At 33.9% G+C, this 26,078-nt stretch overlaps 1 protein-coding gene and 1 pseudogene across 2 annotated transcripts; one reads left to right on the top strand and one right to left on the bottom strand.

The window, feature by feature from the left end:
* Positions 1–9,198: 9,198 nt before the first annotated feature.
* On the top strand, positions 9,199–12,604 carry LOC132632723 (classical arabinogalactan protein 4-like). Of its 2 annotated transcripts, XM_060348775.1 has the most exons (3): positions 9,199–9,463; positions 10,018–10,144; positions 11,715–12,604. In XM_060348775.1, exon 3 carries the CDS (start codon positions 11,877–11,879, stop codon positions 12,462–12,464), a length of 588 nt encoding a protein of 195 aa, XP_060204758.1. In that variant the 5' UTR covers positions 9,199–9,463; positions 10,018–10,144; positions 11,715–11,876; the 3' UTR covers positions 12,465–12,604. The 2 variants fall into 2 exon arrangements, with proteins under 2 accessions (XP_060204758.1, XP_060204757.1); XM_060348774.1 differs by lacking the exon at positions 10,018–10,144 and having other exon boundaries at positions 9,201–9,463.
* A 5,201-nt stretch (positions 12,605–17,805) lies between these two features.
* LOC132634231 (NAC domain-containing protein 78-like) lies at positions 17,806–19,156 on the bottom strand (annotated as a pseudogene).
* Between the last annotated feature and the right edge of the window lie 6,922 nt (positions 19,157–26,078).

Below are 26,078 nucleotides of genomic sequence, written 5' to 3'. Positions count from 1 at the left end.
TTGTAAAACGTAATAAGTCATAATACTTAATAAAGTACTTGTTTAAACATGAGTGATCCAAAATGGCTATACGACTCTAAATGTCTGACATGACATAACTTACTTGTCTAGTCTATGAAACCTCTATCATGAGTCTGACTGGAAAACATAATTACTGGGACAAGGCCCCCAGCATACCTTTAGATGCAAAACTAAATAGAGAAATACAATGTTTAAACCTCGAATGAGATGGGGCTCACCAATAGGCTGGTACGAACAAATCCTAATGATCAGAAGCGTCGTCCTGTAAATCCGTACCTGCATCGTGAAATACAGGCCCCCGAGAAATAAAAAGGGGACGTCATGTAAAGCAACCGAAAGAAACAACATGGGACATAGAATAACACGATAAGAACTGAAACTGAAAACTTGGACATGAACATGAGCATGAGCATGAGTACATATATATATATATATATATATATATATATATATATATATATATATATATATATATATATATATATATATATATATATATAACATGAGTAAAACATGATAAGTAGGGAGAGCATTTCATAAACCGACACATGATATCACCACGTGGATACGTGGAGTCTGGTACCTCGCCGGACCAGCAGAGCCCCTATACCTTGCCAGGGTATAAGGTAATAAAGTACCTGATGGAACCATTCAGTGTGAAATTAAGGTATCGTCCTAACTGGGCGGAGCGATCCTTGTCCTATGGTGGCTACATAGTTTCAGGCTATCTGAGCCTTCTCGGTAATTCGTGCAACTCCAAAAAACATGAACATAATATAGTTGGCTAAGAAGCCCATGACTTTCGTGAATTTACTTGTACTTATCTTAAAATCATGATTTCACGAAATAACTTGTAAACATGTTTTCATGAAATAGCTTGTAAACATGTACTTGATCATGAGGAATACCATAGTTCATAATCATATATTTGTAATTGACTTGAAAACCTGCTTGTGATTTGTAAAATAAAATCATACAATTTCATATGAACATAATGAGAACACATGAGGAAGAATTCATGATTCATGGATTAAGCTAGGATCCCTAATGTCCGTAATGGAAGATTAGGAAATACAATAACGAACATAGATACGGAATTCGTGTACATACATACATAATTACGGGCTACCAATATGTTGGGTTTAATGCCCTAGGATTTGAACTTCATAGATTTTACGAAACGGATCATGGGGAAGAACGTAGAGATTCCCACATGTGGATGGAAGTTCTACATACCTTAACCTCCCACTTTTGAGCGTATCACAATGTCCTTCAATCCCTTCAACTTCAATCTATAGCAATACAAGTCACAGGGATCCTATATTAGCAACAATATCCATATTTTGTTCATCTAAGCATTTTATCAAACACTTAGTGGGCATGAAGCTCTATAACCCTCATTAATGGTGTTTTCTTCACCAAATCCCCATTCTTTTACTTCTAGCTAATTATACAATCTCAATTAGGTGTAATTAACATCATTCTTCATCACCCATATGAATACAACAATCTCAAGTCAACAATCCAACAACTCTAGCATAGTTCATATAATTCTCTTCAACAAACCCAATTATTATTCTCCCAAGAATTCACCAATTCACAACTATAAATGATTAGGGAGTAGAAACATTACCTTTCAAGAGTAGTCACCACGAAATCAACACCCCCAAGTCCGATCTTTGGCTTAAAATGACGATAACAACTTGTACTACATTTTATCCTTCACGAGCTTCGGAATTCGGGGCCTTAAACTTGGTTGATTTTCTACTTTATCTCTCTAATATCCCCTCTCTCTCACTTCCTCTCTCTAAAATCTGAAATTATGGGAAAAAATGGGGCTGCTAGGGTTATATTTCCCTTATATACCAAGGGGAAATGGGTTTGACCCAACTTGAAAACGGGTTGGGACCTTGCTATCTTAAAACGTTCATATCTCCCTATCCCGATGTCACCTGTGAACCCACGACCTGTGGTTGGAAAGGTATTTCAATTATATACAACGTTTGTTATTTGCGTTTTCCCAAATTCCCAATTTATGATAGGGTTATGGCCTCCCGAAGTCAGGTGACCCGAAACGTACATACGGACCAAGATACGGTCACTGTTACGGTCCCGTAACACAAAGGACGGACCGCAACTTGGTGAAAATTTCCAGTGAGGTTCTGGAAACTTTTGGTGTGTTACGGTCCACTGTTAAGTCCCGTAACACGAAGTACGGCCCGTAACGTCACCGTTACGCTGGCAGAATTTCCAGCGAGCAGGCTTCAGTAAAATGGGCATAACTCTTTGCACAGATGTCCGTTTGACCCCCATAATATATCGTTGGAAAGCTATTTCAAAGGGATACAACTTTCATCAAGGAAGTTTTCTCAAATTCCCAACGTATATGCATGAAATGTGACTGGAAGGCAGATGTATCGAAAACTTAGCTGATTCTATAGGATTTCAAGTGCCTTACTATTAGCCATATTGAGACGATCATATCTCCTTGCTCCGATCTCTGATTGTCTTGGTCCTTATATCATTAGAAAGTTATTTCTACATACTACAACCTCATTGGGGTTACTTTCCCAAATTCCAAACCGATCAAGGAGTTATCGCTGCCCGAAATAGGCCTATCAACCATTTTTGCAAAACGTTCAAACCTTCAGTGTTGTTTCCACTAGAACTCTAATGATATGAGCTTAAACTCAGTTCCAAGATACAGGGTGTTACAGCATATGTGTCCGGTAAGCCTGCAAGGAGGCATAAGACCATGCGTTGGTCGGACACCGGCGACCTCACGTTAGCAAGCTGATCCGTGAGAGACTTGAGCCTATTATAATAGGCCATAACCGAGCCGAAGTCGGCCATTTTTGTGGTGGTGAATTCAGTTTCAAGGTACGCTGCCCTTGAGTGCTTGTTATCTTGGAAAAGTTGAGCAACTCGATTCCAAGCCTTCTCTGCAACATCATCCGCCACGAGAATAGAGGTAAGAATATTATGGGATACGGTGGCGTATATCCATTGAAGGACCACCGCATCTAGCCGTTTCCAGAGCGGAAGGTTAGCCACCTTTGTTGCGTTGTACGCGGTGAGTTCAGTGGTGTCAGTTGGTGGTATGATATGTTCAAGTACGGAGTGGACGCGGGCTAGAACTTTGAATAGTGTTGCCCATTCGTGATAATGGCCGGTTTCCATGTCTAGAGTGATTGGGATTAAAGATTTCACATTCGTGACGGTTAAAGCAGAATGGAAATTTTTGTTATCAGCCATTGAAGAGAGAAGAGGGAGGAGGAAGGAGTGGCGGCTACGGCTAGGGTTAGGAGAGAAGAGGGAGGTGGACGGCTAGGGTTTAGGAAGATAGGGTTTTTAGGAGAAACCTCGTCTGATACCATGTAGGAAATCAATTCGTGATTTATATTGATGTATCATAGTCATTATATACAAAGTAGGTATCTCATTATCAGAATGATACTAGGCTAAATTATAGGATTTAATTACTATACAAAAGGAAGAGAATATTTACAATATTTACATAGACTATTACATAGTCTATCACTTTACAATAATCAAATTTAAACAAAATAAAAACGTGCAAGTACTCTAAAAATAATACTATAATTAATTAGTAACAGAGCAAATAGAATCTTGTAGGATAACAATGATGCACAAAAAAAAAAAAAAACTATAGTAGTACTAAAACAACATCAACCCACCACTTAATGTAGAAGATATAACAAACTAAAATTCTCATTTTATTAGTCTTGTGATTTGAACCTATTTATATGTGATTAACGTTATGTGTCATCTTGAGTTTTTCTTAATACTTGTTGCAAGGGTATTTTAGGGGACAAAACTACAACTTGTTTATATCTAAATTTCTCAGTCCATCCATCAACAATCGGAGTGGAACGACGTAATTAGGGTGCATGTGATGTACTGCGCTTGTACTTGCACAAGAGTCCAATAACTGAATAGTCCCTTCCTCAATTTGATAATATTCCTTCCTGTGGTTCGATAAAGATGGGCGATCGCTAATGTTTCACAGAATACGTATATTTTTAAACCTTCGTTTTTTTATTTTTATTTTTATTTTAATCTCTCACGGGTCAATTTTTTTTTTATTACATTAAAGAGGGGGGAGTGTTAGGAATCTTATTTGAATCCTCCGTTTAGAATGTGCAAGTTAATTAGCAAGCTCACCAAATAAGCTAGGCTCAAATCCTCTAATAAGGTATCGCATTTTTCTCTTCACACGTAAAAAAGATCTAAAAGAAATGCTAGAGGTTTTGCTAAGATTGTTTTCTTCCATTTAACTTGCACCTCTCAGGCTCTAATCGAATTTTAATTTCAATGGGTTGGCAGTAGAAATTATATCTACAATTGGGTAATTTGAAAAGATAATTGCATGTAACTACACCATTAATGATTAAATAGCATTGATTAATATATAGTCGAAAGATACCATAATTGCCGGATTAAATTACCATGATAATATAAAAATTATTATGCTTCCCTTGCATTATAACTTACTCCAAATTCCAAATGGAAAAATGATCCTCTCAATAGCATCTTATCACTTTTCAAGAAGAAGAAAAAAAAAAAAGATATCTCACTAAACTTCAACATTTCTCAAGCAAAATGCATTTCCAAACAAGTATTGGAAAAAAATTCCAACCAAATTTCAAATACTATTTTTTTTTTTAAATATCAACTAAATTCAATCTCTAAACGCCTACTTAATTAATTTCTCCTTTGGATTAATTAATTTCTCCTTTGGTCCCAGTTGATCATACCGTTAAGATTTTCATGGCTTTTACGTAAATATGTTGCTTGCTTCAATTCTTGATTAGGAAGCCACATGGTATAGATTCATCTTGGACCATCTCTCTCTTAAGAAAATGACATTTGAAGCAATGGCTTGTCTTGTCTTTATCAATATGGAATAAATACGGAATAATCGTTTCAATAAAAGTAAACTTCGCAGAACCCTAGCATGTTTTGTTTCTTTTTGGCTCTTGATTTATTCTTCGACTTACGTGTCAAAGTTAATCATTGCCTCATAGTCTGTTGCTTTTTGTTTGATTGTTCATTAATAAGGGACTATCATACCCTTGTTCCTCAACAAGCTCGGGTGTAAGAAAACTGAAGAGAATTCTTAAGGATAATATCAGCGAAGAGTAGGGAAAGGGAAAAAAATATTACCTCACTGATGGAGTTTGAATCCTCCACCTTAATATATTGAACGATAACAAATACCTAGTCATTTTGGAGAGAACCTTTCCAATGAGTTTGCATCATATTATTGTAGCTAAGTTTGAAGTAAAACTAACGATCCTTCTAACGCAGGGTTAGATTTCAAAAATACATTATTTTAATGAGAGTCATGAACATTATGTTAACTTATAATAAATAAACAGTAAAGTTGTTTGATACATGACGCAATTTGACTCTACTCTAATGAAAAAATATACTTGAATAAGATCATAGCGATTTTGATTTGGTATACACGAAAGAGGATGCACAGTTAGGCTCCTAATACAATTCAAAGAGAGCTAACATTTGCTAAATCAGATAATTGAGTTGTTTGATTGAAAAAAAATACGCAGGTTCACACAATATCTATGAAAAATTTATTTGAATAAAATCCTTATGATCTTGACGTATACGCGTGAGAGAGGATGCTTACTCAAGAACGAGGGTGGGACATGCCTAGATTTTGATCGCGTTGTGTTGTGTGGTAATTAGAGAACGAACGTTTTGCGTGTTGAGTCACACACGCTAGTTCATAAGTGATGGGGAGGTTTTTTTATATGATCTTGACAATTTTTATCTCATGAGCCAGATTTTGGAATTGAGTTATGCTCAAGGCCCATTATTTTGGCGTTGCAAAAATGTGTCTACACATTTTACTTTTAACTTTTAAGATAGTACCTAAGTTGAGTGCAAACAAGACAAGTCTAGTCCAAAAAATTTATATAGAATGTTTTGTTGCACTCTCCATTTATATTATGTGACTTGCAGGTGGGCGCTAACTCTTTTTGCTAAAATCTAGAAATGTAGCCTTCTAAGTCGTGGAATTGAACACTTTTAAATTAGGTGATACTCCCTCCATCCTATAATAAGTGTTATCTTAGCCAAAAACATGCATATTAAGAAACATAATGCAACGTGAGATTTATCAAATTACCCCTATATAATAAAAATAATTTACTTTTACCTTTTGATTAGAGCATGCACAAGAAGTAAACCTTTTGACATTGGGAATCCAACAATACCAAGTTACTATATGGCTTTTCTAATTATCATTTAGATGTTACTTTATTGTCTAAGTGTGGAATTGAAAAAAACTAGTCAATTTATGTCTTGGTTTCCTAAGGTGACACTTATTATGGAACAAAAAAATTTGACTAAGATGACACTTATTATGGAATGGATGGAGTATAATTCAAGAGAAAAGCTTGTGCTAAAAAAGGTTCAACGAGAAAAGCTTATTTGAGTTGGTTAATCAACAGTTTATATAATTCACTTTTAACATTTACACGTTTACACAAGCCTAGGGGTGGGCATTCAGTTTTTCGGTTCGATTTTATCAAATTTCGATTTGGCTATTTCGGGTTCGATTTTTTGAAGGTGGACACCGAACACCGAACCCAACTAGTTCGGTTCGGTTCTTTCGGTTTCGGTTTTTTAAAGTTCGGTTCGGTTCGGTTTCGGTTTTTTCAATTCGGGTTTTTTTTATATGATATTAGAAGCGATTCCCTTGACACTAATTCATATTCTCAAAAGCAATAAAACATAAAACTGATAAATTGAAATCAAAATCAAATAAACAGGATATACAAGAATAGAAAATTATAACCATGATATAGGATTACTAGGTGTTATATACATACCGTAAGAATAATTAAGAAAACACATAAAGGATATACATTAATCCTAAAGACACATCCTAGTTGTCTTCCTTAACATATTTGATTTTCTCAGCTGAAGTAGAAAATTAGGGATACAAATGCAAAAGAGGGCTTGTTACAATTGGGTTTTTTTAGGTTTAAACTTAATGGGCCTGGACTATTTTAATTTTTTTGGGTAATATATTAAATTTCGGTGTGTGTTCTGTTTTTCGGTTCGGTTTTATCAAACTTTGGTTCGGCTATTTCGGTTTCGGTTCGGTTTGTTGAAGTTTCGGTTCGGTTCGGTTTGATTTTTCGGTTTTCGGTAATTATGCCAAGCCTTACTAGGAGCCTTCGAAGGAGGGTCCCACAGACTTCTTCCCCGAAGGTCAAGCGTAGTAATAATAATAATAATAATAATAATAATAATAATAATAATAATAATAATAATAATAATAATAATAATAATAATAATATTATTATAATAGTAGTAGTAGCAGTAGCAGTAGCATTAGCAGTAGCAGGAGCAGTAGCAGTAGCAATAGCAGTAGTAGTAGTGACTATTAGAAATAAGGGTATATTAGACCCCATAGGTGGATGTGAGGGGTATTTGGGGGTTCAAAGGTGAATGACAGGGGTATTTAGGGGCTCAAAGGTGGATGGAGGATATTTTTGCATCAATTCTAATAGTTCGAGGGTATTTTAGGCCCTTTTCCGTAGAAAGAAAAGCGATTAATAGAAACTCATATTCTCCTGTTGGGAATAAAATAGACCCGCAAAAATAATATTCACGGTATTAGTGATAAACGCGGAACACTAAGTTATGGTTAAGTCAGCAAGAATAAAATGAAGCAATAATGACACCGGAATTTTACGTGGAAACCCTTCTGAATAAGGGAAAAACCACGGCCAAGAGAAGCAACTGATATCACTATAGCAAGGAATTTTACACTGTGTAGTAACAAGTATAAATACTCCTAAGACCACTACACCCTCAAAAGAAATAACACTCTTTTGATTTTCCACCTCATTACAATATCACTCACACTCTATTTTTCTTCACAGACTATTTTCTTACACAATCTATAGTATACCTCACTTTGCTCTCACTCATATGTATTGTCTGAGATTTTTGGTGTGTCTTTAAACTGAAAGAGAGCTCCCTATTTATAGGGATGGAGTGTGCAATTTTTTGTCTTGGCATTAATTGACTTATGTCAATTCATCTCTTGGCATTAATTGACCTGTACCAATTCCTCTCTTGGCATTAATTGGTCCGTGTCAATTCAAAGATTGTATCTGCAAAAGGAAATTGCATTCACACACTTTGTCAAAGAAAATAAACATTTCACTTAAATCATGGGTATGGGGCTGGACCCCACATCTCCGTGGTGATCCCTGACAATGAAAAAGTCATCCATTGTTATTTGAATAAGCTTGTACTATAAGGTGGGTGAATACATGGGGTCGTGTATAAACGTACACTATTTCTTCTTAAATAAATATTTTGTTTTCTTTTAGGGGTTCATGGTAAGCAAGCCTTTTTATATCTAGGAAATGTATATATACAAAAACTAAAATTATGATATTTATTATTTCATTATAGTTTACCATTTCATTTATAAATTTACTCTTGAAAATTTATTTCTTGAAAAACTTAGTGAATGTTTCTTTTCTTAAATTACTGCGTTTCGTTTCACAAGTTATTTTTGTTGCTGTTATTGTAGAGGTATCTAAGTGGCAGCATATATCTATCTTAAGACTACCTTCAAGATAATCTAAATCGTTTAGGACCAAAGTGAAAGGATAAATTTCTAGATCTGAAAAGCTGGTTTCTTATAGTCGTATAAGATCAATTTATTATCTATATATTTAGATGCTACTAATATTTTTATATAACTTAATGACATAAATATGTATTACTTACAAGTGCATCATGTGATTCAGAAGATATTATACTTTACATGTATCGAAAACAAATATTTCTACAATATATATACAAGAGTTACTACAACACTAGGTAACTTATCCGTGTTTAACGCGGGGATCAAAGTATCAATAACTAACTAATCAACTGTATAATAGTCACACACGATAATATTTCAAAAAATTGTTTTTAATAATTTTCAGTTCAAGCCTAATAAATTAATTAGCAAGTTAATTGGTAAGCTCACCAAATAAGCTAGGCTCAAATCCTCTAATAAGGTATCGTTTCAATAAAAGGAAACTTCGAACCCTAGTATGTTTTGTTTCTTTTTGGCTCTTGATTTATTCTTCGACTTACGTGTCAAAGTTAATCATTGCCTCATTCACCTTTTATCTTCAACTTATTCGTTAACTTCACCTATATAGTTCTTAACGTGTTCCCATTCCCATTTCAAAAAGATCTATTTTGTTAAGTTGGTTCCACATTTTGGTGCTACATGGGGCTTCCCAGAGTATGATAATAAAGTATTGTTGCAGTTCTTTGACATCCTGATATAGCTATATTTTCTAATGTGTTGTGTTCCATCGATATATGCTATCTTTCAGACGGTATCATACTTTAGCACTCTACCAAAATCAAGGTATAAACTATAGCATATTTCCTTTTCTTTTATTTTATCGGTTAAAACACTAATCCTTTATTCATTCTTAACTATAACTTTCTTTTAAATGGGAAAGGATTACAGTAAATGTGTAAGGAATCCACCTCTTGAATAAGTTCATTTTCGACAGCGAATTTGAAAAAAATTGTTCTAATAACAATGTGTGTCTCCCATTTAAGATTTTTCTTTTCTTTTCTTTTCATTTTTTAATATTTTATTTCTTTTTTGCTGTCTTTTCTCTTGGCTACGTTATTTTTATTTCTCCTTTAGTGATTCTAATGTGATAACCTATTCATGTGAATGGCGAAAAGATATTTCTTAAAAGACTGAAGTTTGGTTATTTGTCTGAACTCTTGTGAATTCTCTCCACACTTTTTGACATGTATGTTGAGTTTATAGGAGAAAATTTTGAAAGTATTCAATAAATTTTTATATTTTTTAGAAATTTTAGTATATAATGACTTTGAGGATGAAAGGGAATTAATTTATACTGGAAGGTTGATACACTTTCTTTTTCTTTTTCTTTTACTAAGGAGGCAAGGAAATTACAATGGCAAAAAGAAGCCAAAAGGGAGACGGGTAAAACCAAAAAGAAATGGATGAGACGGAAAGGCAAAATTGTGAAAAACGAAACATGCAATATTATTTTGTAGATTTAGGGTAGATTTTGCCCTTTTCTTCACTCCTCTTTATTTTATAGTCTTCTTTTGGATTATAAATAAGGCGAAATTTGAAAGTATCAATATTTGTTCTGTAACGAAAGGAAAATGAATTTAATACTTATATACACATTAAAGGTACAAAGTTGAAACCGTTCTGTTTTTTTAAAGTAATAGTCATATGCACGTAAGGAGACCATATTTTCTTGATTATTTTCTTTCTTTACATGGTTCTTAAGGGAAAAAAAATCACCTTTATTAATTTATTAGGCTTGAACTGAAATTATTAAAAACAATTTTTTGAAATATTATCGTGTGTGGCTATTATACAGTTGATTAGTTAGTTATTGATACTTTGATCCCCAGCGCGGATAAGTTACCTAGTGTTGTAGTAACTCTTGTATATATATTGTAGAAATATTTGTTTTCGATACATGTAAAGTATAATATCTTCTGAATCACATGATACACTTGTAAGTAATACATATTTATGTCATTAAGTTATATAAAAATATTAGTAGCATCTAAATATATAGATAATAAATTGATCTTATACGACTATAAGAAACCAGCTTTTCAGATCTAGAAATTTATCCTTTCACTTTGGTCCTAAACGATTTAGATTATCTTGAAGGTAGTCTTAAGATAGATATATGCTGCCACTTAGATACGTCTCTACAACAACAGCAACAAAAATAACTTGTGAAACGAAACGTAGTAATTTAAGAAAAGAAACATTCACTAAGTTTTTCAAGAAATAAATTTTCAGGAGTAAATTTATAAACGAAATGGTAAACTATAATGAAATAATAAATATCATAATTTTAGTTTTTGTATATATGCATTTCCTAGATATAAAAAGGCTTGCTTACCATGAACCCCTAAATGAAAACAGAATATTTATTTAAGAAGAAATAGTGTACGTTTATACACGACCCCATGCATTCACCCACTTTATTGTACAAGCTTATTCGAATAACAATGGATGACTTTTTCATTGTCAGGGATCACCACGGAGATGTGGGGTCCAGCCTCATACCCATGATTTAAGTGAAATGTTTATTTCCTTTGACAAAGTGTGTGAATGTGAGCTGCATCTTTGAATTGGCACAGGACAATTAATGCCAAGAGAAAAAAATGCACACTCCATCCCTATAAATAGGGAGCTCTCTTTCAGTTTAAAGACACACCAAAAATCTCAGACAATACATCTGAGTGAGAGCAAAGTGAGGTATACTATAGATTGTGTAAGAAAATAGTCTGTGAAGAAAAATAGAGTGTGAGTGATATTGTAATGAGGTGGGAAAATCAAAAGAGTGTTATTTCTTTTGAGGGTGTAGTGGTCTTAGGAGTATTTGTACTTGTTACTACAAAGTGTAAAATTTCTTGCTATACTGATATCAGTTGCTCCTCTTGGCCGTGGTTTTTCCCTTATTCAGAAGGGTTTCCACGTAAATTTCGGTGTCATTATTGCTTCATTTTATTCTTGCTGACTTAACCATAACTTAGTATTCCACGTTTATCACTAATACCGTGAATATTATTTTTGCGGGTCTATTTTTTTCCAACAGGAGAATATGAGTTCCTATTAATCGCTTTTCTTTCTACGGAAAAGGGCCTAAAATACCCTCGAACTATTAGAATTGGTGCAAAAATACCCTCCATCCACCTTTGAGCCCCCAAATACCCCTTTCATTCACCTTTGAGCCCCCAAATACCCCTGACATCCACCTATGGGGTCTAATATACCCTTATTTCTATATATACCCTTATTTCTAATAGTCATTACTACTGCTGCTCCTGCTGCTCCTCCTGCTGCTGCTATTGCTCCTGTTGCTCCTGCTGCTGCTGCTCCTGCTGCTCCTCCTGCTGCTGCTGCTGCTGCTCCTGCTGCTGCTGCTCCTGCTGCTGCTGCTCCTCCTGCTGCTGCTACTGCTCCTGCTCCTGCTCCTGCTCCTGCTGCTCCTGCTCCTGCTCCTGCTCCTGCCGCTCTTGTTGCTCCTGTTGCTCCTGTTGCTCCTGTTGCTGCTGCTGCTACTGCTGCTCCTGCTGCTGTTGCTACTAGTACTAGTAATACTACTAGTACTACTACTAATACTACTACTAGTACTACTACTACTACTACTACTACTACTACTGCTGCTGCTGATCCTGCTGCTCCTGCTCCTACTGCTGCTCCTGCTCCTGCTGCTGATCCTGCTGCTGCTGCTGCTACTAGTACTAGTAGTAGTACTACTACTAGTACTACTACTAGTACTAGTACTACTACTACTACTACTAGTAGTACTAATAATATTATTATCCTATTCGTATCTTTATAAATATTTATTTAAACATAATGTTTGTATTAGCGTCACACTTATAGTTGTTGTTATGTTTCTATGATTGCTTTACTATTACAAGTGATAAAATTATTTAACAAAATATTTTGTCCCTCTACTTTTATTATCATTATGAAAATCGAGAAAATCTATTATTATTATTATTATTATTATTATTATTATTATTATTATTATTATTATTATTATTATTATTATTATTATTATCTTTTCGTTTTACCACTCATGCATTTATTCTCCTTCCGGTTTAATTGCAGTGTTAATCCTATTCGTATCTTTATGAATATTTATTTAAACATATTTTTTGTATTAGCGTCACACTTATAATTGTTGTTATGTTTCTATGATTACTTTACTATTACAAGTGATAAAATTATTTACCAAAATATTTTGTCCTCATGATGAAAATCGAGAAAATCTATTTGAAATTACTATATTCCCCAAATAAACCAAATAAAGTTTTTCACCCATTTCCTAAAGTTTCTACCCATCCCATAATCCCTTTCCAACTAAAATTCCCTAAAGGCATCAGGTTACCCCCAAAACCAAATACCCATAACTCATTGTTATTTACTCAAAATTCCTAAGACCCCGTCATCTCTATATTTTGTTAAAATCAAACATTTCCCGATTCTCGTCGAAATTCCACGGCTACAAAATTCCTTTCTTTGTGCCTTTTATATTCTTTCATTTATTCTAATTTGATTTTCTCTTCTCTTCTCTTTTCCATTCCACTTTATTTCCTTAATTCATTCACCTTAATTTCTTACTAGTAATCATAAAAATCATAGCTTAATATCCGCCTTAATTGCGAAATCGAAACTTTCCTCTTTTCATCTAATATGCCAAGAACAAAATAATAGAAGTTTGGACCCGAATCTGTTTGAAAAAACCGTCTAAGTTCAAGATTATTATTATTAATAATAGTAGTAGTAGTAGTAGTAGTAGTAGTAGTAGTAATAAAAGTAATAATAGTAATAATAGTAATACAGATCATCAAGAAATTTGACTACAAGTTGTGATAAAAAAATACAATTAATAATCTAACAAAATAGAAGCTTAACGATATTAATAATAGCAGTAGTAGTAGTAGTACTAAAAGTAGTAATAGTAATAGAGATCATCAAGAAATTTGACTACAAGTTGTGATAAAAAAATACAATTAATAATCTAATAAAATAGAAGCTTAACGATGTAAATTGGACGAAAGGATAGACAAAATTGGGTGTCAACATGGGGCTGTTAGAAATAAGGGTATATTAGACCCCATAGGGGCAGGAGTATTTGGGGGCTCAAAGGTGGATGATAGGGGTATTTGGGAGCTCAAAGCTGGATGGAGGGTATTTTTGCACTAATTCTAATAGTTCGAGGGTATTTTAGGCTCTTCTCCGTTCTTTCTATAATGCTGTTAGATGTATTAAATGATAGATTTTTCTTTTCAGCAGCTGTGAACTGTTACCATCACTATCCATTGCAGTCGAGTACTTGACTCAAAAGGTGTGCTTTTTCACACCAGCTATCTGCTTTCTGTTGAAAACTTCCTCGGTGTACCAAGTTTGACATTAGTCTCATTTTTGACAATTTCGTTATCGATCTGTAGTGTCTTATCTTTAGTTTTTAGTATTTGAGATTATAATTTTGATTTTAAATCTCAAAGCAATCGATTTTCTGGATATCTACTGGTGTGGAACAGATTGCTCAATATTTTAATCTTATGTTGGATGCTTAGCAATATGCTGAAAGTTTGATTTTAAGTGATGAACAATAGGAATAAGCATCTTTTATTCGCCATAGCTTAAGTTATTGAAAATTGTCGCTAGAATATAACAGCAATTTGGAGGTATGATCTCGACACAAACATGCTCGAAAGTGACTTTTTACGTTCCAATAATCCGATTAGAAGAAAATATGTGTAGCGTAATAGGTGAGACTTCCCATCATTGTTTACGATTGAAATTGCATGTTTGAATGCTTGAAAGGAAGAGTGTGGTAGGAGAATGTATAGAAAGTGTGTTTAACGTGTTGGGTTGCCTCAAATAGAAAATGGTTTATATGCATTAGGACAAAGGGAGTAGATGATATCGTGTTTCATGTATGACTTAATACAAAGTTCTTGACTAAGTCCTTATCAGAAGGTAAAAAGTTCTTGACTAAAACCTCAGGCAGAATGAGAAGGAAAAATGACAGAAGTAAAACTGAAAGTAGTGTTGACTCCTCTTCCATCTAAAAGGAGAATAAAATCTCCAACTCACTTTTGTATGATTTAAAAATCGTATTGGAACTCTTATCAAGTAGGTGGACTTATTATAGAACTGTTAATCAAACTGTATAATGAATTTGTAACATATTTAGAAACGAAAACCAAGTTAGAACTCATTCTCACTGAACTTAACCAAATTAACCATGAACTCATGTTTCGATAGCAAATTTTCATTGGTTACATTTAATGGAAATTAATGTATTAACTTATTAAAACATAATTAACTTTTACACTTCTCTAGCTGTTACACTCTAGAAAGCATGCAGAATTTATTTATTAACAATATTAAATGTAGGACAAACCAAGTGTTATATGTGGGCTGATTTTTGAAATGCAAAGGGACTTCTTTCGCCCAAAAAAAAGAGGAGGTTCCAATTACCACGTTCACAGCAGTAGTAACTTATCATTAAGGCAGAATAGCTTGGGACCTCTATGAACTTGTCGATTTTTATTCGGTACACACCTAAATTATGCATTGGCTTAATTACCCCCCTGAACTTAGTAATAGAATAATTTCGACCCCGTTAGACGCTGACAATCTCTTGACGTGTAACACACGCGTTGCCACATAGATTTTTTTGTCCATGTGGCATTTTTTAAGGATAAAATATATATTTTTTACCTTTTTAAGTTAACCAATTATTTAGATTATCTTTTTCGGGCCAAATCTGTAAAAAAGAACTTGAAACAACAACATTTATATTTGGCTAAAGATAAGGATATTCTAATCAATTTATTTTTATACATTTGGCCAGGAAAAGAAGAAATACACAGTTAAAGCAAATAATCATTGTATCTAAAAATAAATAAATAAAATATCAACCAAATATTTTAAGAATTTGACCCAAAAAAAATGCAGAGTTGAAATAAATAGTAATTGCATGAAAAGAAAAATACACAATTTTTTTCGTAGAAAATGCACGGTCTAAACTTCATTACTTTTGCTAAACCTTCTTTTTATTTGGCTAAAATAAATAGAGTTTCAACTAAGTTATTTAGATTTGGATCCAAAAAAAGAAAAAAATACATAGTTGAAATAAATAATCATTATATCTAAAAAGGAAAAAATAAAATTGGGATAAAATATGTAATGAATATTAAGAAAAAACAAAAAGAAACACAATTGGAAAAATAAATCATTATATTGTTATATGGCGATTAATAGTTGAAAAATACTCCACTTGGAAGCTAATTTTTCAATTTTTGACCCATCCACGCGCCTAAAAGAGAATGTGTTCACTCTCTTTGCCACATCAACGTCTAGGGGGGGTCGAGACTATCATTTTACCAAGTTCAGGGAGGTAATTAAGCTAACGCATAGTTTAGGTGTACACCGAATAAAAATCGACAAGTTCAGGAGGGTCCCAAGCTATTCTGCCTATCATTAATTAATTGAATTTCAATTAATCCAAATTAGATACAACAAAAGTTTAATATTTAATAATAGGTTACAATGGTTATTCAACTTTTTTGAAGGGTGTTATTGTAATTCAACTTTTAACTATGGGACTTCCCACTTTTAGTATTATATAATACTCCCTCTGTTTCAATTTGTTTGAACCTATTTCCTTTTTAGTCCGTGCCAAAATGAATGACCTCTTTCCTAATTTGGAAACAAATTCACTTTATGAATGATTTATAGCCACACAAATTTTCAAGGCTTATTTTGAACCACAAGTTTCAAAAGTCTTCCCTCTATCTTAAATGTCGTGCCCAGTCAAATGAGTTCATATAAATTGAAACGGCGAGAGTATAATATAATGATTACTAGAAAACTTAACCGCGCTTCGTGTAGTCGTAAATAATATCATAGACTCATACTTTGTTATATATGTATTTTCTCACATTATTTTATTAAATCCCAATTAAATATAGACATATGTAAACATAAAAGTTTAGAAACCTTTAAATTTCGTAAATGTTGTAGTAACTCTTGTATATATATTGTAGAAATATTTGTTTTCGATACATGTAAAGTATAATATCTTCTGAATCACATGATACACTTGTAAGTAATACATATTTATGTCATTAAGTTATATAAAAATATTAGTAGCATCTAAATATATAGATAATAAATTGATCTTATACGCCTATAAGAAACCAGCTTTTCAGATCTAGAAATTTATCCTTTCACTTTGGTCCTAAACGATTTAGATTATCTTGAAGGTAGTCTTAAGATAGATATATGTTGCCACTTAGATACGTCTCTACAACAACAGCAACAAAAATAACTTGTGAAACGAAACGCAGTAATTTAAGAAAAGAAACATTCACTAAGTTTTTCAAGAAATAAATTTTCAGGAGTAAATTTATAAACGAAATGGTAAACTATAATGAAATAATAAATATCATAATTTTAGTTTTTGTATATATACATTTCCTAGATATAAAAAGGCTTGCTTACCATGAACCCCTAAATGAAAACAGAATATTTATTTAAGAAGAAATAGTGTACGTTTATACACGACCCCATGCATTCACCCACTTTATTGTACAAGCTTATTCGAATAACAATGGATGACTTTTTCATTGTCATGGATCACCACGGAGATGTGGGGTCCAGCCCCATACCCATGATTTAAGTGAAATGTTTATTTCCTTTGACAAAGTGTGTGAATGTGAGCTGCATCTTTGAATTGGCACAGGCCAATTAATGCCAAGAGAAAAAATTGCACACTCCATGTGGTACTGGTACATAGTCGTTGGGTCAATCCGATGAAAGTTTGTACATGTTAGGTCGATGTGAAAAGTGACAGCAGCAATCTTCACTGCATTATTTATTTTGTGCAAGTGCACATTTCCAATAATATCTTGCATTAAATTTCGAAGGGCATTATACACAGTATTACTAACTAACTGTTGTGAACTTAGAAGAAATTTTATTCTCAGTCTCGGTCTAATGCTGCCTTCAGATGCAGCAGTCACTTTTGCTAGAAGGGAAAACAAAATTTACCTTGTTCTAGTAATTAGAAGTAGCTAGCTAGTAACTAATAACGGGGCTGGAAAAGGAAACAATCCACTGCCGCATATATAAACAGAGTACCTCAAGGCAACACAGAATAAATGTAAAGATACGATAGTCCGTTATATATATATATATATCTTTCACTCCCAATAGGCAATTAGACAACGTGAATGTACAAAAAAATGAATACATCCTGCAAAATAACTGAAGACTAGGAACCTTAAGTGAACTAGACTAAATCAATCTGTTAGCATATATTTTCAAGTTAATTTTATGAATCAACTAAAAATTATGTCACCAAAATCGTCAATATTAATGAGCAGATCATCAGCCCAATCGATCTCCTCGAAGCAGTCAGTGAAATTGCTATTATGTCCTTTTTTGTTGGTCGTCTGAGTCTCGTCCATGATTTTATATTCAGCTTGACAAATTGTTGTTACTTATGTCGTGTTGTAGTCATCATTAGGTTTGTGCAACATAGCCTCGAAAACTCCCGCACCATCTTGTTCGGTTACCGCAACATCCTTTACCTTTTTCTCTTTTATAATCTTCTTGATTCGGCACACTACAAAATCTTGTTTAGGAATATCGTTTTTCCTGAAGAAATCATCTCCCACGAAGTACTCTCTCATCAACCAACTAGTAGTACTCTTTTTCTTTTTTTCCTTACTAGTATATTTTAAATTTCTCCTAAAGCCCATGACAGTTCCCTTGCGATTGTCGATAGATATACCACTAGTTTGGCCTGTCCAAGTCCCGTGGCGCAAGTTCGACGAAACCTTTCATCTGAATTCTTCCGCTTCTTCAACAGTGAAATAAAGTAGCCTACTTTCTCTTCTCCAAGAATCACAGATGGAGGTTGATCTCCATAGATATCGGCAAGCCGAATAGGGCATAGACTCGGTAAAGATTGACCCCTCAAGAACCTTTTGAGATAGTTAATTAACTCCACTTCAGTTGGCTAAAATCGAACGCCCTTACGAAGCCGTGACATGGTCTTTGATTTTGTATTGCGCATTGAAAAACAAAAACAAGAACGAGGCAAGAATCGAAAGAGAAAATCCTTCAATAATCAATGATCTACTAGAATTTGACTCACTGTGAAAGAACGGAGAAGAAAGAATGGGAGTAGTTAGCACTATGAAGAACAATTAAGTAACTCTGCCACAGGGGAGAGAGAATTAATCAACAACAAGTACAACAAGTAATGTTTGTTGAGGTTCAATTCTGCCACAGAGGAGAGAAAGAATAAATCAAGAACAAGTACAAGAAGTAATGTTTGTTGAGGTTCTTTATAAAGACGTGAAGTTTCCATAAAACAACTGACGCGGAGTGCTAATTCTAGGGAACAGGTGTGGCAAGTATATAGAAATTGTTGGTTGCAAAGCTGGGTAATTAGGAAAAACCGCAGAATTCTTGATTTTGGCGGGTTGGCTACACTTGGTTTGCCTTTCATTTGCAAGTTATTTTTCTAATTTAACAATTGTTTAACCGAAGAAAATGAAAATTAAATTTTGCTTTGCTTTTTTCTCATTTGAACTTATAGTTTACTTTAACTAACATTTCTTCCAGTAGGAAAAAATTAAATTAATATCTCTTAACAGATAAGAAAAGGAAATATACATACACAATTCACATTTTTCTTTTAAATTCGTGAATGTATACATAAAAATTAATCAATTATTACATAGCTGCAAAGGTCAATACATAAAACTGACGTACTAGATATTCACTTATCAAAAATACTCCTGAAAATAGTAGTAGTGTGTTTTTACTTAAAAAAAGGAGAATCCGTGACTTTTGTAGGACAAAAAAAAGTTGAACCAAACTAACAAAAAAAAAAAAAAAAAAAAACATATATCGGTTAGTGCGTGAAAGGACCAAACTGTAAAAATACAAGTTTGGCCTTTCATGCACGAAATTCGTGCGTGAAGGAGGCAACAAAATTTGCCTCCCTCCTTCCCCACCAGACGACCCGAACCTTTCACTTCCCCAAAATCCCCGCCATTTTTCACGCCCCGAACTATGGCCTGGGCGAAACACGGCACTCGGTGCCTTACTGCATGTCGAGCGAACCACATGGCTTGCTGAATCATCATGAGGCATAACATGAGCGGAATATAACGTGAATGCATGATGAGCCTTTATAAAACATAGTAAGTCATAATACTTAATAAAAATACTTGTTTAAACATGAGTGCGAAAATAACATGAATGAGCCAAAATGGCTATACGACTCCGAATGTCTGACATAACATAACTGACTTGTTTAGTCTATGAAACCTCTATTATGAGTCTGACTGGAAAACATACTTATTGGGACAAGGCCCCAGCATACCTTAGATGCATAACTAATCATAACACAAAAGTTGACTAAACCCCGAATGAGATGGGGCTCACCAATAAGCTGATACGAATGTTGTCCTACTGAGCAGATGTGTCGTCCTGTATATCAGTACCTGCATCGTGAAATGCAGGCCCCCAGGCAATAAAAGGGGACGTCAGCACATTGAATGTACTGGTACGTAAAGCAACTGAATGAAATAACATGGGACATGAAATAACATGATAAGAACTGAAATTGAAAACCTGGACATGAATATGAATACATATATTTATATATAACATGGTAAAAATATCATAAGTAGGGAGAGCAATAACTTATAACCGATCCATGGTCTGGTGCTTGCATCCCGCCAGCAGAACACTCAGTCCTTGCCAGGGAACATGAGATTTAATAAAATATGAAAGGATCCAGTCATTATGAGAGATCGTCCGGGACATGGGTGGAGCGATCCTCATCCTACGGTGGCTACGTAGTTTCAGGCTATCTAAAGCCCTCCTCGGTAATTAAAGCAACTCCCAAAAACATGAACATGTAAACAAGTGGCACTTGCTGCCCATGGTTTTCATGAATATAACTTACTTGTACATGGATATCATGTATTATAGCTTGCTTGCATGAACTTGTAAAACATGTATAGTATTTTCTTGAAAATAACATAATATATCATAAACTAGCATTCATAAACCCATGGAATGATATATATGGGTTTTTCATAGATTACGGATAGATTCTTAATAATCATAAAGAAATATTAAGAACTCAATGATGGAATTATAACAATTCATACATAACATAATCATGGACATGGACCTAGGGTTATCATGAACATGGTATAGAAACCCTAGTTTTCGTAAAGAATCATAATTTATGGATTATGAGGCGTGGGGAAGAACAATGATGTTCCCACACGTAGATAGTAACTCCACATACCTTAATCGCTTCAAAACTTGAAGAAAAGTCTGAATCATTGAAGAAGAATTCCAAAAGTTTTGAATTTGGAAACCTTGAGAGGATTTTCACTGATTTTTGTAGCTACTGTTCGTGGCTCAAAGAGTACTGATCCGGACAACTAAATCCAATCTCCACTGTTCATATTTTAGACTTATGTGTTATGCACATTCAGTTAAAATTTGGGATTGATCCAACGGTTAGATTACCGGGAAATACCAATTAAATATGATCCAACGGTTAGATTACCGGGAAATACCAATTAAATATGGCTAGTCGGAGTGAAAGTCAACAGAAAAATACTAGGGGTTTCTCTAACTCTTTACAACTCTTGATTTTATAGGTACCGGGGTGGATGGATTTATTCTAGTGTTTAGAAACTATGTAACCTTGTATAATTCAGAGGTTCTTGATTGAATGATTTACCTTAGAGGAAACCTTAAGAAATAAGATTGTCAAACCAACTCTTGAAGGTTTCTTGATAGCAAGAATGATTTTCTTGCGGTTCTTGAAGGATTGGAGTGCATAGGTTCTTTAGATAGGGAGGTAGAGAGAAAAATAATAGTCTCTTAGGGTTTAGAATAGTGTTAGGGACGTTTTTACTTCATACAATAATAAAATAAGGAGTCCAAGGCTAAAAACGTAACCCAAAATCTGAAAATTCTGCTCTAATCAGTGATAGTAAAACAGGCATAACTCTTAGCACAGGGCTCTGTTTGAGCTCCATAAAATACCGTTGGAAATCTATTCCAAAGGGCTACAACTTTCGTGTTTTACGTTTTCTTAAATTCTCAATAAATAAAGGGGTTATGGGTGCTCGAAGTAGGCTTGTTGACCATTTTCGCAAAACACACAAACTTTCAAATTCTCTGCTAAACTCTAATGATATAAGTCTAACCTTTGTTCTAAGATACGGGGTGTTACAATATCTCCCCCTTGGGATCATTCGTCCTCGAATGATGGGTCTTGGTTAGGTATGGGACTGGACATGGCATGAATACACGAACGTGATGAAAATGACATGAAACATAAGAGCTTGACATGATTACATGAAAACATGGTCATGGATCATGAGAAATGAATACGTGATTACATATAAACATGTACATAGGAACATGAAACTGAGTAGCACCTACATGAACTACAATTATGAAACCATTGTCCTCGATTCATAATAATGTTTAAGAGTTACTACTGACTCTAGAATTTACGAAAATTATGGCAGGACTTCCTTCGTAATTCGGACTCTCATGACATTTCTCAAATGCCTGTCAACTAACTAAAGTATCAACATAAACCTCACAGGGTATCTTAATATGCATGATGCGGCATAATCTTAATTACTGAATCTTGAATGTGGCTAACATGAATACTGAGCTGGCCTGAACACATGATTATTGGCTGAATGATTACATGATTACTATACATGGGGTTTGGAAGAGAATTTGTAGGCATGAATGACATGAGTACTGTAAAATAGGCACGAACATAACATGATTACCTAGACGTGAGGAGCATGACATGGGACATAAATACATGAAGACTGGCTGGTGTTGACACCCAATTTTGGCCCTCCTCTTTTATTTTATTAATTTCACTATGCTTCTCAGCCGTGAAAATTCCCCGAAAATGAGTTTGGAATATTTTCGCTAATTATCACACTATTTTTCGAGATATATTTCGCTAAAATCAAGAACATTTTTATGGTCTCTTAAAAATGACCAAACATCATATTTTATAATTGAAAAGGACGAAACATTTTTTTTTATAATTAAAACCATTCAAAAAAAAAATGTTGATATTCGTATATCAACATTGGCATTGGCATTTTTCCCTTTAATCATGCTTATTACCGTATTAGTCATCTTTTACTCTAGTTTTAAACTAAGTACGTATATTAAATTACTGGTATTATAATTTATATAGGTGTATATTTTTGGGAACTAATTGGGACAAAGAAGCATATTTTAATTGATTGAAATAGAGGGGGGTTAAAAAATTAATTCATCTACCCAAAGATATTGGGCCATCTCACTAAACCAAATCAGCAGCCCAATATCCCCCTCAACCGCCCCAGCCCAATTCTCGCCGACCCGGCCCAAAACCACCTAAAAATCAGCCTAACCAAACAAAATCCCTAACTCTTTTTCCATCCCAACCAATTTGGTAGAAAAATGGTTGCTCCCATATTTGGTAGAAGTGACTATAGCTTGAAAGGATTATTTCCTACATTTTAAGGGCCGAAAGACGCCATCTCTTTTAGTAAATTTGTTGTTGCTAGTTGGCCTGAAAGAGGCTGCAGTTTTGAGAAACAAATTGCTACATTTCACCAAAAATGGGTTGTTTGTGTTACTGAGCAGCTGGATATTTTGAAGCTTGAAATATGGCCAAGCTGTTTAACCTACCACTACTAGTTGTTATTGTTACTCTTGAACAGATTTGCTGCGTTACTGAGCTAAATTTTGGCTTCAATATAAGGTTATATTGTTGTCTCTGCTGAACTTAAGAAAAGTTACTGTTTTGACATAAAAGAAGGCTACTGTTTTTTTTTTCACTAAAAAGTTACTGTTTTCTAGTCAAAAAGTTACTATTTTTTTATTAGGGAAAAGGATACTATTTTGATTTAAAAAAAAAACTACTGTTTTGAGTAGGGAAAAGTTACTTGTCTTGAAAGGAAAATTTACCGATTCGTGAAATTTAAATTCGTCAAATCTGTGTTTGACTTCTTCATTTGGGTTAATTTCTCTATTTTGCGAGTCTCCCTCGTTATATGGCTAACTAAGTTAGTAACCATCTTTGTCCTCATCTTACATTTTATTTTCGGGTTATCAAACTAAAAAGAAAACGTAGTGATATTTCTTATTTATTTCGAATGTAATCTTCGTTTCTTGTCTTGGTTCTATTTGTCTCGAATCTTTCCGTAATAAGAGTGATTTGGTTTGTCTTAATGTTAGGTTGCTGATTTGGAAGTATTATTTTCCTCTTTGTCCTAGCATTTTATCTTTTGTTTTGTTATTCCAAGATTCATATAGAGTGTCTAGTTGCAATCGTATTAGAGTTAAGTAATTAGTTTAATTTCCCTTCATGTGTTAAGTGTGCTTGCTATTTGTCTCAGTTTAAGGTAGATCAGGTTCAATGATAAAAAATGGAGATTAATGTATGTGTTAAGATTGTACACTGTTTTGGTTGTTGCCAACTACTGCTGCATTTTTGGGCCATTTTCTACTGTGTTTTAGGCCATTTTCATCTCATTTTCGGACTGATTTTGCTGCTGCAATTTGAAGCCAACGCTGCTGCGTTTTTCGGGCATTTTCTACTGTGTTTTAGGCCATTTTCACCTCATTTCGGGACTTATTTTGCTGCTGCAATTTGAGGCCAACGCTGCTGCGTTTTTTGGCCATTTTCTACTATGTTTTAGGGCATTTTCACCCCATTTTGGGACTGATTTACTGCCTGCGTTTTTAGGCCATTTTCTACTGTGTTTTAGGCCATTTTTACCACATTTTAGGACTGATTTACTGAGTGCATTTTGGCCAACTGATTGCTATGTTCTTGAGGGTGAAAATACCACATTTTTAAACATTTTTGGGGTTACCTGTTGGCTGCATTTGAAGCAGATTGTTGCTGCACTTTTAAGCCAAATTATTGCTGCATTTTGAAAAAAAAAATAGCATATCTTAAGGCAGTTTGAAGCCCAACAGTGGCTGTATTTTAAAGAGCAGCTTGCTAGCACTTTTGGTATCTTGCTAAAAAAAAAAAAAAAAAAAATTGAACGAACTGTTTTAGAGCAGCTTGCTAGTACTATTGTCTTGATTCGTTTATCTAGCTTTCATTAATTAAAGTTATAGAGATTTCTTTTCCTTGTTGAGAATTGTTTCTAATCCTTATTATTTTTTCTTTTTCATGAGGAACCTTGGGAGCATTTGGAGTTATGACAACTCTGGATTCTGCCCATATCAGAGAACAGCCCGTTGCAGGATTTAATTGCTCGTGTCTAGCGTCCCCGTCTTCCTTCCCCTCTTTAAATTTTGCGTCTTCGTGCTATCATGTATATACATGTTTATATTCTTGACTAACATTTTTTATGGATTGTATTTGTAGCGTATTTGTTTCTCGCTTGTCTATGAACTTAAAAAAAAAAAATAGTTAAGTATGATGGTAAATTTAGTCACTACTTTTCCTCTCCCCTTGGATAATTAATTTTGGCTTAGGCGTGTTAGAAATAATAATTGCCCTTTTTATTTTTCATCTTTTGTCTGCCAGGTTAAAGTGATTTCCGACTAAAGGAAATTAACCGAAAAAAATAAAAATCTTTTAAATACCTTTAATCATTTTCTCATCATATGCATACGTATGTACGTTATATTATAAATACTTATCTTTAGTTTACATTATATACAACAATCATATTATACTCCATCTTCTAAAGTATACATACGTACTCTTTTGAAAACAATATATATATTTCTAATACATACAATTTTACATCTTGTCTTAATTGCTTTCCTTTACTATGGGTGTACCAACACGCTATTTTCATACGCGCATACCGTACCTGTACTATCTTATTTTTTATTTCCCTTAGTCGTATTTTCATTATATGTACACATATAGTATCATCGTGTCATCATAACTATTTTTTTAAGTATTCACCTAGGATATACTATCACACATGTAGATTATTTTCTTATAAAAAATATACATCTCCTTATTCTATATTATATAGGTTATTCTTATATAAAATAAATGTCATACATACTTTCCTCATGCACACAGCATTAACTACTTCTTTTATATATATGCATTTACTCACATAGCTATACTTACGTTAAAAACTCTTTTTTTTTATACAAATAGTTTTGAGAGAGTAGTTTTCTTTTTCGCAATTCTTTAAATAGGTGATAATAAATAATTAAATAATCCCCCTCTAGTGTTAATTAAACTAAGTTTAAAGACTGTCTTCGGATAGGCTCTGAGGGATGCTTAACACCTTCCCCTCGGGGTAAATAAAACCCTTGCCTAGAATCTCACAGGTTTCAAAGACTAAAAAATGGAGTTTACTTTTTATAAATG

The sequence above is a fragment of the Lycium barbarum genome, chromosome 3, assembly GCF_019175385.1.
Source record: "Lycium barbarum isolate Lr01 chromosome 3, ASM1917538v2, whole genome shotgun sequence".
Lineage (NCBI taxonomy): Eukaryota > Viridiplantae > Streptophyta > Magnoliopsida > Solanales > Solanaceae > Lycium > Lycium barbarum.
Note: the sequence above shows the minus strand (reverse complement) of the source record. Positions and strands in the feature narration are given on the sequence as shown.